This window comes from Aptenodytes patagonicus, chromosome 1 (assembly GCF_965638725.1).
Source record: "Aptenodytes patagonicus chromosome 1, bAptPat1.pri.cur, whole genome shotgun sequence".
Taxonomy (NCBI): domain Eukaryota; kingdom Metazoa; phylum Chordata; class Aves; order Sphenisciformes; family Spheniscidae; genus Aptenodytes; species Aptenodytes patagonicus.
Window position 1 is genome coordinate 182,648,163 of NC_134949.1, and position 15,227 is coordinate 182,663,389.

Here is a 15,227-nt window from a genome sequence, read left to right on the forward strand (position 1 = left end):
AGTAAAAAAAAAAAAAATCAGAATGATCTATAAATCTCCAGGGGAAAAAATTCCAGTTTTGACATTACATTGAAATAAAAAAAAATTTTAACAGTGACACAGAGGGGAAGAATGGCATGCCATGTTTAAAGTCTGGCTCTAGATAGAGCCATGCTGTATTAAAAACAAATCTGGAACCTGAGCATGTTCACTACAATTATCATTATCCAGCCTCCCTAACATCTGACCTTCCCTAAAGGGAAATATTTTCTTTTTGTTAATGTCCTGTGTTGCACTGCATTTCCCATTGTCATTGGCAGCATATTGATTTAATATCAGGTTAGAGGATTAGCCATAGCAAATACAAGTTGGACATACTGTATTTTGTATAATCTTTTACAGCTGATCCACTGGGAGAATTAATAGAATTTCATGCAACTCTGAAATTGCTATTCCTGTTCCAAGGGGCACTGATGATTTTTCGATGCTGTACTTTTTAGTTGTTTTTCTCACCCCTTTCTGCATTGGATACAGGGAGATATTGAACGTTTCCAGTATTTTTGCATTAGAGCTGTCATTGGCAGCAACAGCACTTTTGCATATGCATCAGTTTGGCTCTAGTGCAGATTTTTTTTTCGCATTGGACGCCTACTGATGTGCACTGATTTAACTTCTAAAAATGAAACTTAATTTTGTGTAGCTTATAAGTAGTCCCTAGTGGGTCTTGGCTCCAAAAAGCTAATATTTTTCAGACATAATCAGCAGCAATAGGTAATGTATTACCATTAGCTATGTTAGCAAGTATAAAAAAAGGGAAGGTTGGGGGAGGAGGTGTGGTGTAGAAATTCAATAGAAAATGTAATATGCTTTTAGCAGCTTCGTACTTTGCAGCAATTCTTAATATAAAATTACACATATCAGTGTTACACTCTAGCATTATTCTCCATGTTTATTCATAATGATTGTTTCATATTTAAAGAACACCAAAATATTGTGTTTTGTCAGCCAAGGACAATAATAGTTTAATAGTAATTTATTTTAAACTGCTACTGATAATACAACCAATCAACACATTAAGTGGTGCCAACATTGGCATCTTGCTAAATAATCTCTAGGCTTTGCACTGAGAGTACATCTTTCAAAGATAAGTCAACAAGAGCAATCAGAGCAGAAAATTAGAATTTGGTATCTTAGAATTAAAATACAGCTAAACTAAAGTTTTAATTGGGGTGATCTAAAAGGGCACTTGATGTAATGATCTCTTTCATTTGTTACTAATTGTTTGTTCCTGATGAAGAAGAAACATGTACATGAATGTAGTTGAATTGAGTAAAGATGGCAGTTGCTTTAGCAGCTCGATTTTATTGTTTAACAAGATGGATTGTAAGAATTTGGGAGGAGAGTGTTTGCAGCTTTAAACTTACTTGACAATACACTTTTCATCAACAAATACTTTTCAGGTAATTTCACTTGATCTGGTTTATTAGTGATTTGGATGAATCACATGTTCCAGTAAGTGATGAATTGGAGGAGATTAAAATATTCTAGAGTTTAAGCGTAAGCCAGAAGCGAGTATTGATAAACAACTCCTACTTCAATTTCTTACCATTTCAAATGCATACTGTATAGAAAACATAGTTTACGATGGTTGTAAATGTAGGAGAATATGGTGGGGGAAGGGAACAGAATTCAGGTGGATATTAACTTTTTTAAAAATAGATTGGAAAGGCTTTACAAATATTTCAAATTCTGTTTTACTTTGCATATGTCTAGAGCTTTATGTTTAGCTTTATGTGGTTTTCTTTAGTAGTCATACAGGTTTAACATTCAACACAAAATACCTTTGTGTTTTAGCTATTTTAGAATAGCATTTGGTTCTTTTTAAGGAAAACTGCTAAAAATTTAAACATATATGTAAGCACATTTGTTGTATTACCATTGTTAAATATTTTCAAATGTGGTTGTATACTTATGTAGTGTATATCATTTTGGTGTCCATCTGGGCCTTGCAGTCGGAAAGTGTTGAGTTCTTTCAGCTCCTGTGAACTTGTAATAGAGCTGCAAAGCATTAAGCTCTGAAAGAGACAACACTTGAGGCAACAATTTTGTTAAGAATGAGGATGAGGAGTACTGAAAATAACAAGCTCTGAAAACAGACTTAAAAGAGGAGTTTGAAGGACAGAAATTTCAAAGCAGGCATTGACATTGGGAAGACTAGTGGGATAAATGTGCAGAGTAACACTCATGAAAAGTATTTTTTCCATTTCTCAAGTATCATCATGCTGCCTTCTTTTTCCATTCCTTTTTTGAGATATTTCAAACAATTTTAGTGAAAAAACATGCAACCCAGAATCCAATTTAGGAAGTGAGCCTGAGAGGTGATGAAGCTTAGTTGGGAGTTGGGGGACATGATTTCATGTCTGTAGTGTGGTTGTTCTGAAACCAGGTCTTCACACACCTTTTATCTCTTAGCTGAATGCTTCCCTAGCAGAGCTATTGGGGAGTACTCTTCAGTCTCTCTTGTTGGCATTGTTTTGCTTTGTATCAGTAATTAAATCTCTGTTGGGTCAAGTTATCTCTACAGTTAAGTTGTCAGGAGACTTGCCTAGGATACAGAAGAGTTAGGTTCATATCCATCGAGGTTCATATATGCATATCCATGCTTAATTATCTACTCTATTATGATAGCTTCAAGAGGAGAGTCAGGTGTAGACCTAAGAGCCTGATGGCCAGGCTTCTGGAAAATGGAAAAGGAAATCCTTCCTCTTTCCATGTTCATTTATTTCAATTCTGTTTCTCCTCCTCTGTTTCATACCCTATCTCAGTGTCCTAACTATCTAGTTATTAGCTGTGCCATGATCTTCCTGTTTCCTTGCAAAAAAGAAGGAATTGTGAAGTTGAAATTCTCAAGAGAAGTTTAGAATAGGCTGAATCATTATTTCCTGATACAATAACAATAAAAAAAAGGTAGAGTTTATTTCAACCATCCCAGGTCAACAAATTGAGAGGTGATTGTGTTTTGTTCTCTGCTGTGAGATAACAGTTGTTCAAGGTCAGGGAACGGACTTTTCAAAACAGAGATATCTTCCTGCTTTGTGACTGTCCTCTGCTTAGCATCCCAGTAACCCTATCTTCCTTGGAAACTCTACGAAATATGAAAATATTTGAAAATAGTAATGATTACCAACAATAAGGAGCAAAATGGCAAGCCTTTAAAAGAGCCTTTCTCCCTTTGGTAATTTCCATTGGCTTGAGTTGTGCTAGAGATTGAATTTGCCATTCTGTGGATGATGTGACTGTGAGACTGCCAGTTCTTTTTCAATGGGACAGCTTTTTGTTTTGGTCACAGGCAAGCGCCTGATGTAGGCTTGTCTCTTTTATCTGTTACAGAGAATAAACCTATCCCTATAACTTTTTCACATTAGTTATATGCACAGTCAAAGGTGAGTTTGCGTTTTCTGGGAAAACTTGACTCCCGGCTTTTTACAGATTTTTGCCCACCTGTTAAAATTAATTCCAGTAAAAATTTGCTGTTGATAATTGGGAGGCTTTGACCCAGTAACAGGATTATTTAATTTGTAAAATCTCACATGACTAATCAAGGAAAAATAACCCAAGTTATTTATTATGTCAGCTGTTCTAACATTCTTCAAACATTATCCAACTTTATCTTTGAACAGGGTCTACTAAAGGTTGCTATAGACAATGCCAGAGCTCAAGAGAAACAGGTCCAACTGGAAAAGACAGAGCTGAAGATGGAGCTCTTCAGGGAACGAGAACTGAGGGAAACACTTGAAAAACAGTTGGCTGTGGAGCAGAAGAACAGAGGTATCTTAATTAAGCTGACATAAACACCTTGTAATTTATTTCCTTAGGAAACCTAATTTTTTATCAAACACCTGTGTTTGATCAAAACTTTTCCCCCTTACCTCATGTTATGTCCAGGCTGACTGCAATGCAGGAAGTTTTACAACCTGCTTGATTCTGCATAGGGTCTTCATGAAACTTAGAACAAGGACCTCCCTTTTTCTCAACGTTTTTCTTGAATATTACTTGTTACATCAGTAATACACAACACAATTATAAATACCATAGGTGCTGTTATGGACTTTGGCAGGTTGTGATCATTATGAAAAAGGATAGCTACTTAATACAAAGACATTTTGTATCAAATTTAAGAATCTGCAAGGTTTTAGGAACTCTTGTTTCTGCTCTTACGTGCTAAGGTCATATATTGCATATTTAGGCAAACCATATGTAATAAATATAAAGGTAATAGTAATATATAAGCCCTTTATAGTGCATAGTAGATCAAACACATGTCTGTGGAAGTAACAGTTAAGGTTCTTCTTGATAAGGCAGCAGCATTAGTAGCATTTGAAACATTAGCATCATCCCACTGTAAAGCATATACATGTTAAAGATTTTTAAATAATTTCACTGATAGTAAAGGTAAGGCAGTTTACAGTGATTTGTATTATCTATTTGCATTACGAGCATGTTCCCATCTTTCTTTATGGGTCCATTTTTCTGTATATGTATGTCTTGCCCTTTAATAGTGTCTAATTACTTTGCAAGGGACAGTTAACCTCTGGGGCTCGCTTGCTGTCTAACACAGACCATGACGAGTCAGATATGTATTTTTGCAGGGCTAGAGTTATAACTGTCTTCTTGTCCAGTTTAATTTTCTGGCAACCGGCTAAATAGGGAATCCCAAGAACACTTGGATTCATAACCAGTATCATTATACCTTTAACTAACATGCTAGGGGTAAGTACACAATGTAATCCTCTTTCATGCCTTGACCCATTAAAGGGTAGGACTGTCACATCATTAATTTCCCTTTTTTAGCTTTTGAGGATACATTTTTAAAGACAATTACTATTAACAATTATCACAGCTGTGCAATGAATCATCCCTTTGTCCACAACTGGCCTATTTTGCTCAGTACAGTTGCACTACTTACACTTTTAAAGTAGTGTTGTAAAAGTGCTTAGTTATTCTTCACATCCTTCTACCTCTGTGTCTCACAACTGCTCAAATATCTATTCCTTTTTAGAGTTAGGCAATCACATGCACAATAGAAAAGGTTGGGGGGGACCCATCTGACCTTACTTGAGTTTTGCCATCTAAAAATTAAGCACCTCATTTAAGTTAATTTAAGTTGCCTTTCTGGTCAATAAAGAAAGAAATTCGTACATCCTGTTCTCAGACAGGTGGGTGGGGTCAATTACACTGTGAAGACTTCTTTCTCTTCCCTTTAACTCCAGAGGGAATATAGTTGACTAGGCTGGACTAGACACATATGTTTTGAGCAGTTAAAATTAAGCAAAATGAATTTCACTCAAAGTTGTATGTCAGGAAAGAGCATGGGATAGTCCCTTATTTTGTTCAGGATACTGAAATAATTGACAATGTTATTTTCAGCATGATGCATTACCTGCTTTTTTATATGTATCCTTCTAATGATGATATTGCACTGGTAAAAAAGTCAGACCAAAGAGGAATGGATTTGAACACTTAATGGTGGTATGCAGCAAAGCAAATATAGTGAGGATGACTATCTCTGCTAGTGGACACTTCTGTACAAAAGAAACAAAGGTAATGGATTATTCTTTAAAATGAACACATCCAAGTAGGAGAGAAAAAATAAGGCCAGATTCTAATTATTGTGAGAATTTATTCTTCAATTAAAGGTAGAAAAATACATAGGAGGCTTTACCTACTATTAGTTTTCCAGATAGCAAGTGTCACAGAATCATAAAATCATAGAATCATTGAGGTTGGAAGAGACCTCTAAGATCATCGAGTCCAACCGTCGACCCAGCACCACCACCCACTAAACCATGTCCCTAAGTGCCTCATCTACTCATCTTTTAAATACCTCCAGGGATGGGGACTCCACCACTTCCCTGGGCAGCCTGTTCCAATGTTTAACCACTCTTTCAGGAAAGAAATTTTTCCTCACGTCCAATCTAAACCTCCCCTGGCACAACTTGAGGCCATTTCCTCTCATCCTATGGCTAGTTACTTGGGAGAAGAGACCGACACCCACCTTGCTACAACCTCCTTTCAGGTAGTTGTAGAGAGCGATGAGGTCTCCCCTCAGCCTCCTTTTCTCCAGGCTAAACAACCCCAGTTCCCTCAGCCGCTCCTCATAAGACTTGTTCTCCAGACCCCTGACCAGCCTCATTGCCCTTCTCTGGACACGCTCCAGCACCTCAACATCCTTCTTGTAGTGAGGGGCCAAGTAAGTGTCATGTCTTAAAGAAAGTTTCACATGTCTTAATGGAAGCATGAGCAAGATGCGAGAAGTGTACCATATCCCTGTTAAGTTAAGAGATACCGTATGAAAAAACTGAAATACACTTAAAAGCTACAGCATAGAAACACGAGTCACTGTGTCACATACAGGTCAAAACCCATTAAGTGAATGGGATCTTCAGCATTAGGCAACATGTCTCTCTCACTTGCCATGTTAACACAAGTCAAATATCTTTTTCTTTAGTGGCTACATCTGAATATTTTTGCCTTTTTTTGGAACATTAAATTCACTGCTGCTACTGTATGTTCTACAGAGCTGCTCGCTTATTTACTGTACTGTTTCCTTCCTTCTTTGTAAATATTCCAATTAGTGATTCCTAAGGCTGTAGGATGTGTCTCATCAACTGGTGAAAGTAGGATAATATCTCTTCTGTGAGCAGCTACACAGTAAGGGCTTGCTAATTCTGGCTCTGACTGCTGTAGTCACATCTACAATGTGTCAGCCATGATGACATTTTAATTCAGAAAGCAACATATGTTTCCTTCTCATTTATTGCAATCACTTTCAAAGTACTTATAATGAAAACATTAAAACCGTGCAATGATTCAAAATGTATTTAGTTTAGCCTTTGTATAGATACTAGATGTTCTTTGATAGTATAAGCTAATTAGCCTGTAAAGTAGTTGGTACTATACAAAATGAGAAAACCAAAATTCCAGTGTCTTAGATGTAAATTATGTAGTTCTTCTGACTACAGGGAATGTGCTTATATTCATTTTGTGTCTCAACAGTTCTGTATAGCAACACAAAATATCCAAGATCACCCAAAAAGTGGTTATTCTTAACATATAAATTAAATAGTAATAACAATGACAGTTCCCTTTAAAAGTTTCATTGTTTGCATTTTGAGAAAGATACCACCGTCACAGACTACTGGAAATGGGGAGTATGAACTGGTGGAAGTATATTTTTACCTTTCCCAGCATTCATCTCTAGGCATGTACCAGAGGTTGCTTTGGAGTGAGATACAGGGCTAGATAGATCTTGGCAGTCAAACCTAGTATCACCTGGTATCTGGTTTTGGTAAGGATAATTCTCTTAGTGTGTGTAAAGAACTCTTTAGTGAGTACTTTAGTAGATAATTTTTTAGTTAGTGTCAAAATAACAGACTCTTCAAGAAAAGGTTATCCAGGAAGGTCTTATGAGAAAAAAGCTTACATGCATATCCCCGAAAACCCTAAAAGTGCTATGTGAGAAGGGTTGGGGTGTGCTGGGGGAGATAATGGTATGCTCTACGACTTTACATGATTTCTTTAGAGGCTCACTTTGGCTTTTATCGAGTAGAAAAATTGTTCACGTTATCCTTTTCCATCAGGAATGTAACCTGTGATATGTTCCTTCAGTTAGGGATCATGCAAGTCTTACTTCTGTGGTTGTAAGTCACTGGTAACATAGAAAAGAAAATTGTGATGAAGTTTCTTCCTGATCTTGCAATCCTTTTCCTTGTAAAATTTGAACTGAGGAAATACAAGGAAAACATTTTTCTAAATTAGGGCCTTCTAATGCTTAATTTTAAAATACTCCTTCCCTTCCTAATGTTTTCCCTCACATTTGACAAAGCAAAGTAATACTTACTTGGCTGGGGGGTCCAGCACGTAAAGGATTTGCTATGAGTTATTCAAGATTAGTTGGCTGATGGGACAGGAGCCGACAGAGAGCAAGAGAAAAGAGAAAGACAGAGGGAAATGTGGATAAGAAATAAATATGGGGAAGAGACCGGGCACCAACAGGTGGGATGGCTTGCAGGAAGCAGCAGCTTGGAGGGGATGTTAGAAACCTCAGGGCCTTTCCCTAAGGAACGAGGACCACAGCAGGGTGGGGGCTGAGCTCCTCCTGCAGCCTGGGCACCCAAGCAACCGGAGCTCCCTCTTGTGGGGGAGAAGCTGCAGGCGGGCAGGCCGGCGAGAACTTCATCCCTGTGCGTACACTAAGTGTGTGCTATGGGCAATAACAAAATGGTGGACTTAATCCCGAAAAAACACCGCACCTCCAGAGACAGAGGCGTATCTACGTCAGATGATGCAAAAAGTACATTTCATTGCCGGTTCCAAGGTTTTCTGATTTGGACATTCACAGATTCTCATCTGTTTATTAAAAAAAATATATGCTGTAGCTGAATATCAACCACAGTTTTCAATACCATGGTATAGAACAGTAGCTCTTAGAATATCTCAGTGTGATTCCAGCAAATTTCAAGTAATTTAAATTGGTATTGTATAATTAATCAATTTATATGAACTGTTGCAGTTGTAGCGTTTCTCGGAACTCTTAAGAGGTAATCATGTAGCCACGTTTCAGATCCGAATTTGAGCACACTGATTTTCTTTTTTCCTAGCAATAATTCAGAAAAGGCTAAAGAAGGAAAAGAAGGCAAAGAGGAAATTGCAGGAAGCACTTGAATTTGAGACTAAACGACGGGAGCAAGCAGAACAGACACTGAAACAGGCAGCTTCAACAGATAGTCTCAGGGTCCTAAATGGTAAGAAACCAATTTTTGCCTCTGTGTCATTAATTTTCAATTTATGTGCCAAAAGAAGCTTGTTATATTGAAAATTTATAACATGATAGGAGGGGGAAAAAAAAGAAAATCTCTTTCCTTCATTCAAGTGATGCCTCTCTCTTTATTGTTTTCTTACTTTATATAGTATGTGCAAATAAACTCACTAGACAGAATGTCCAAACTAGGACAATTTTATATTATTAGCTTGAGAAGTCAATTTTTTTTTTCCTTCTTCTTTCTCTTCCCCCCTTTATGCTTGAAAAATCTATTACTCATTAATCTTCCTAGTCTAACAAAAAATTGTCCTGGCCTCCAGTCATTGTTCAACATTAAAAAAACTGACAAAGGTTGATTGTATTGTAATTCAGCATTGGAGTAACAGGTTGTAAAAAGGGCTATAAGAATCAAATGAAATATGTGTCAGTCTTACCTTTCTATGTTTCTAGACTCTCTGACCCCAGAGATAGAAGCTGACCGCAGCGGGGGCAGAACAGATGCTGAAAGGACAATACAAGGTAGGAATTTGCAAAAGGCTATAAATCTAGATCTTGCTATATGAGTTTTTCCTCAGCTTTAGACTGCTATTCAAGCATGTAGCCTACCATCTGGGCCACATCAAAACAAGTTCAAACAAGGTCAAGTTCATCTTGCTTGTTTATAAGAGAGAATACATTCTATGCTGATAGATTTTCTTTAAATTAATAGGTCATTTCTGTTTATACAGCACAATTAAAGAAGAATAATTAATTTGAAGCAATATTGGGTTGAATCTCAGACACACTGAATGCAGTTTTTGTGAATATCTATGGTTAGATTTGAGATAACAATGTTTTTAAAGGCATATTCGAAACATTTTGAGCCTTTTAACTATACAAATGGCTAAACCTAATGGGTAACATTCAAGTCATGATGAAAATTTCATAGCTAATATTCAGTGGCAGTTACTGAAAGGTATGTTTCAATAAGCTACTCTGAGCATTAATGATAAATAATCTGTTTATTCCCCTCTTGGATTTTTCATTTACCATATCCCATTATTTACATTTTAATAAAACAAATCTGCTGAGTAAAATTATATGAGAAATACTAAAGAGAGCCATATTACTTCCCCTGTGAATCTAAATGTGTGTGTATATATATATATATATTGCAAACACCAAGATATTAGTAAAGAGCAAATTTTTAAGATAGTATTTATGTTATAATGTCTTCTCTAGTCAACAGGCTAAATCTACCTACATGAATACTAAACAGTAAAAATAGCATTTGTTTTCAATTGTAAATGAAGGTGCATTTTTCAGAGGCAAACCTAAAATGATTAGCTCCAGTAATCACTCTCAATTGCCTTTATTTTGCATTTCGAAGTCAATCATCTTAACAGTACCATTTGACATCTTCTGTGTGTTATTTAATCACTTTTTCTAACTCCTAAAGAGTTGTTACTGGTGTGCCACAAGGAGGCTTTAACAACAGAATAAAAAGTCAACAAGCTTTTAATGTATTGAGCATATAAACAAATACAAAAGAGGCAATAAGTTCTTATGTAGGACAAACACATGTATACAAACAAAAACATTTAGATTTAAAGCAAGTTATGTCTGCAAAGTCAGTAACTCAGAAGTTGGAGTATGCCAGATTAAATGTTGCCTGGGAAGTGGGTACATGTTATGAGGTTTGTTATTCCAGAATCCTACTTTCCTTCCCATAAAATGTATGCCTTATTCAAAGCACCATTTGACGTAATTAATTTAGTAAGAATCCAGTCATTATGTCACTTTGTTATAATCCAGTCATTTTGTTATTTTGTTTGGTGCAAAGACAGACTTCTAATTTCTTGGCAGGCCATTCTATTATACTAGTCACTGTAGTATCTGAGCTCTTTTCAAACATTAATTACTTTATCTTCAGATCATTCCTGCAAGGAAGTGAAGTTTATAGTATTCCCATTTGAAAGCTGGGCAATAGAGTCACAGAAAGATTAAGGTGACAAACTGCTTAACTTTTGAGTAGCTAGGACCTATTTTTTCAGGATACTTTGCATTTTTGGCTAATGTATTCAGTGTATTTAAAATCACTGTTCCTGTTGAATTCAGTTTCATTTATGGGCTGAGATACCAAGCTGGATATTTATAAAATGAGCAACACATAATTACTGAGTATTTTGGAAGTATGTATTCTGAAGGACTTATCCCAGACTACACAGGAACAGCACTTCAGCTTTTTAACCACAATTATCCATTCTTTTCCAGCTATCCTCTGCTTACTTATGCTTATTTCATATATATCCATTTCTGCAACAAATGGAATCAAGGACTTAGAAGCAACATTCTCAGTAATGATGACCTTTCCTTGATTCATCTATCCAAGGTGGTGCAAGGAAAAAAAAAACAACCCACAGATGATTATTTAATTAAAGACTGGACCATAATATATTCTGATTGTGATATTGGATGACATTGCAAAGGCAACCTTAATTCTGACATTTCCTGTCTCTACTTTGCAGTCTTAACATATAATTAAAATAGGGGGGGGGTTAAAGAAAAAAAAGGAAAGAAGCAGCAAGAAATAGTTGCAATTTCTTATCGTTTAATTGTTTACAACAGTTGAGAACTTTTAGATCTACCACAATATGTAACCCTACAACAAAAATGTAACTGTAGGAGCTTATTGTCGTTGTGAATCAGCCATTTGAGGCTGACAGGTTTCAGAAATAGTTCAAGAAATAGTTAATGGCAGACGAGTTAATGCTAAGTGTCAGGACTCTTTGTGTTCACTTCCAATACTGGAAGGAGGATTCCCTTTCACCGTAAACTCCCTTTTGTCTGTGTCCCCTTTAGCACTTACCCCTGTTACTCCTGTATCTCTGTGTCCCAGTTCCTCCTAGTTTCTTCCTCCTCACTCCAATTCCAGCTTTTGTCAATGGCTAATCTCACTCTTTCCTGGCTCTACATTACATTGTGTTTCTTTTTCTCCTAACTTCACATTCTTCCAGCTTTCTCTTCTGAACTCAGTTTCATGCCAGTCTGATTATTTCTTTAATTACAAGCTCTTTCTCTTCTCAGTGACCCCCTGTCTCTGACCCTTCCTGTTGCCTCCTCCTCTTGTCCAGCCATTCTGAGAGTCCATGCTGCATTGACATTCCCCGTTACCAGCCTTTCCTGTTTTGCACCACATCTCCGTCTGTATTCTCTGCTTCCCCTCGCCTCCCCATCAAGCTCACGTTCCCTACTGCTTTCAGTACACATTCTGTTTCTTCTTCTTGCATCTGTCTGGATATCAGGGAGCAAAGCACTGAGAGAAAAGCAAAGACAATTTCTCTGTTCTTATCTCAATATTTAGCACAGCAGCTCTTTGCAGGAATGAGGAGAGAGAGTTGCAGGGAAAGAACTGCTTCATTCCTGCAGCACCGGGATAAAGCATGCTCAGTACAGATGGGCTCCTTGGAGAATTTAGCTGCAAAACTCTACAAAAGCTTTCCAATGGGTGAAACTGGGATTTTTCCAACGCTACTTTGAATTTTCATCAGGGCAACAAAGACCATGTCTTTCCAATTCTGCAAAATTTCAATTATGTCCTTACATTTTATCTGTAAATTATATTTTGTGTACTCTAGTATGCACTATAGAAGAATTATTATATAGAATATACAATATATTCCATAATAAAGAATATAATACTGTCTCTTTCATGTTTCAGGTTCTGGGAAAAAATAGTTACTAGGGAAATACTTATGCCTTTCTTATTCCTCTCAAAAATATATCTTTATCTTGGTATCAAAGCATGTCTGGGTTAATAGTCTCCTTATCCACAATCATTAATTTTTTTTCAACTTACTGTATTAAGCATGCTATGCAGTTCTATAACTAAGCAAACAAAAGTAGGAAAGCTGCAGTGTTCTGTGGGAAGTGAAATAATTGAAATACCAAGTGTAATTTCAGCATTTAAGAAAATATTACTCAAGGAAATCATAACTAAAAATAAAGATTTTATCTACTATATGTTATAAATAAAAGGATACTTGTCCACTTGAAGTTATATTTAATGATGATATTTTTAACTATCACTTTTGTGAGTAAGGAATAGGACTAATTTAAGCGTAAAAGGTAATTGCATTTGTCAATAAGGGGGGTACGTTCTGTTCTATTTTTCATCATGTAGCACTCATTCAGATTAACTTTTAGTTCATGCAAAGTCTTTTGTAAAATGGGAGAGGTAATAAAAAGAAATTTGACTATCAAAAGAAGCAATACAGGATATTTTAGGGTTGGGGTTGGGTTTTTTTAAATACTGGGTAGATAACAGTTTCCTGGAATATCCATAAAATGCTAACAAATAATCATAATAAATAACCCAATTATGGGTCTCATATTTTTTAACAGATACAAACAGATACTAAGCTATTAGGAACTGGTGTAGACACTGGTTTTAAATGTTTTCTTTCTTGCTTCTGTTTAAAATAATAATAAAGCAGATTATCCTCTTCTCCATACATATTGTAGGTTCACTAGATGCCTATGCCTAGCTCCCAATCCGGTTTCCCAAGACCCCCTCATCCCACACAAAAAGGTACCATACAAAGATAATGTTTGACTTTTATATACTGTTTTGTTACCAGACCTCTTACTAAGCACTAGAACAATGACATTTACTGCCGCTCTTACTTTCTTATTTCCATTAACTTTTTCTTCCCGATCTGGTTACTTACCATGTATTTGTCTGCCTACTTTATTAATTTTTCTTTTCCTCTGTAAATCCCACATTCCCAATTTTCTGTCTCCCAGTAGTTTCTTTCCCAAGTCCTGTACATTCATCTTCATTCCATTTAAACACCACTCCCTTTACGCATTATCTAAACTCCTCTAAAAATGTTCTGCTTCTGCACTGTCTTCCCCATTGACCATTCTTTCCATGGTCCCTGTCATGTCTTCCTTTTCCCAAATCACTCCCAAATTGTTTTGTGCTTTTCTCCCAAAGTTATCCTGATAAAAACAAGAAGCTTAACCAAATTTTCTCTCTCTCAGGCTGCTATTTTGTTTGTCTTCTCCATTTCTTTCCTATTTTCTAGCAATTGCCTCAGCCTACTTTCTTCCAATTAATTTCTAACTTCTGCATGCCATCATTCCAGCTGCTTCTGAAACCAGCTCCATCATTTTCTGCTAACAGTCTTCTCACTCTGTTCAGTTCCTGTGATTTTGCAGGCCTATCTTTTTTTTTTCCCAAATGTCTGTTTGGGTTCCAAGAGACCCTTTGCACTTTGCCTGTCCTCAAAGTTTTCCTGTTGTACTCCACTCTTTCGGTCAATTTCTCCTTAACTACGCATCCTCCTCTAGGGCAATTTTTGTTCCTTTTGTCCATCAATCAAAACTTCATACCTCAATTCCTTATTCTGCTGCAAATATTTTTTTTCCTTCTAGCACATTATCAGCCTTTCTCCAAATGAGTCTTTTATCTTACTCTCCATGTCCCTTAGAAAAATGAACTTATGCTTTCTAAGCCCTTTCCCACCAACTGTTTCTTCTCACCTTTTTCTAGTTCTCCACCTCTTCTGTAGGCTCATATTAACAGCGCAGTTAAGTGTAATACTAAGTGGCTTCAGAGGCTATGCTTTCCTGATGTAAGAAAAAGAACCACTCAGCTACCATGCACATAAAAGCTTCCAGGGCCATCTGTCTTTTTCCCTCCCAGAAAGGACAAGGCAGGAAATTGAGATGTTGAACAGATCCAAGAATAGAGAAAGAAAACAACTGCAACTCAGCACACTGACTGCATAGTCCTGTATGAAGTTACCTGTAAGGCCTCTGAAGGCTACTGAGGAAGAGTGAGAAAGAAATTACGACTTAACTTTGCCCCTACCAAGAACCTAGTGTATGCATTTTGCTGCCTAAGTACTAGGGGAAAGCTGCCCTGCAGCTGCCCTCCACATTAATAAAAATTGCTTAGATTCAGCTTCAGTCATTTGCCTGAAAACCTAACCTAAATTGTTTTCTGTGTTGGTTTGAAACTTGTTTAATCTATTTTTCAACAAGCAAAATCAGTGTAATAATCTCAGCAAATGATAGTCTTTGATTCTTTCTTGCTATGTTTGTGTCTGAAAGATAGCTATCTGAAGGACTTCCACATTGAAAAGGGACTTTTGGTGGTTTTGTGAAGCTTGTGTGCACAGTTGCATTTCTGATGTATAAATCTTGGACAAAAGCATGTGGAAATGTGTGATAATATTTCTTATGAGATCAAAAACTTTATTGGAAAGGCCATTATCAAGGCTGTAAAGTCAAGCATTCCAAAATTAGGAAGTGGTAGAATTAAGGTTGTCTTCCGCACCTTTCTTCAACCGTCTTTGTGTATGCATCATGATATAATCTTTAATTATATGATTAGATACTGTATTTTTCACAGTACCCTGTCTCATTCAGTGCAGGGGAC

General features: G+C 36.6%; 1 protein-coding gene across 8 annotated transcripts in view; it reads left to right on the top strand.

Moving 5' to 3' along the window:
- DACH1 (dachshund family transcription factor 1) overlaps positions 1 to 15,227 on the top strand; it is a 369,496-nt gene that overhangs the window by 323,836 nt on the left and 30,433 nt on the right. For 4 of the 8 annotated variants that reach the window (XM_076362963.1, XM_076362970.1, XM_076363001.1 and 1 more), the window contains 3 exons: positions 3,660 to 3,807; positions 8,640 to 8,783; positions 9,251 to 9,319. In XM_076362963.1, coding sequence (XP_076219078.1) covers positions 3,660 to 3,807; positions 8,640 to 8,783; positions 9,251 to 9,319 — 361 coding nt within the window. Of the gene's footprint in view, positions 1 to 3,659; positions 3,808 to 8,639; positions 8,784 to 9,250; positions 9,320 to 13,303; positions 13,371 to 14,489; positions 14,721 to 15,227 lie in introns of those variants that run through there. The other 4 variants (XM_076362980.1, XM_076363018.1, XM_076362996.1 and 1 more) reach the window with 2 other exon arrangements.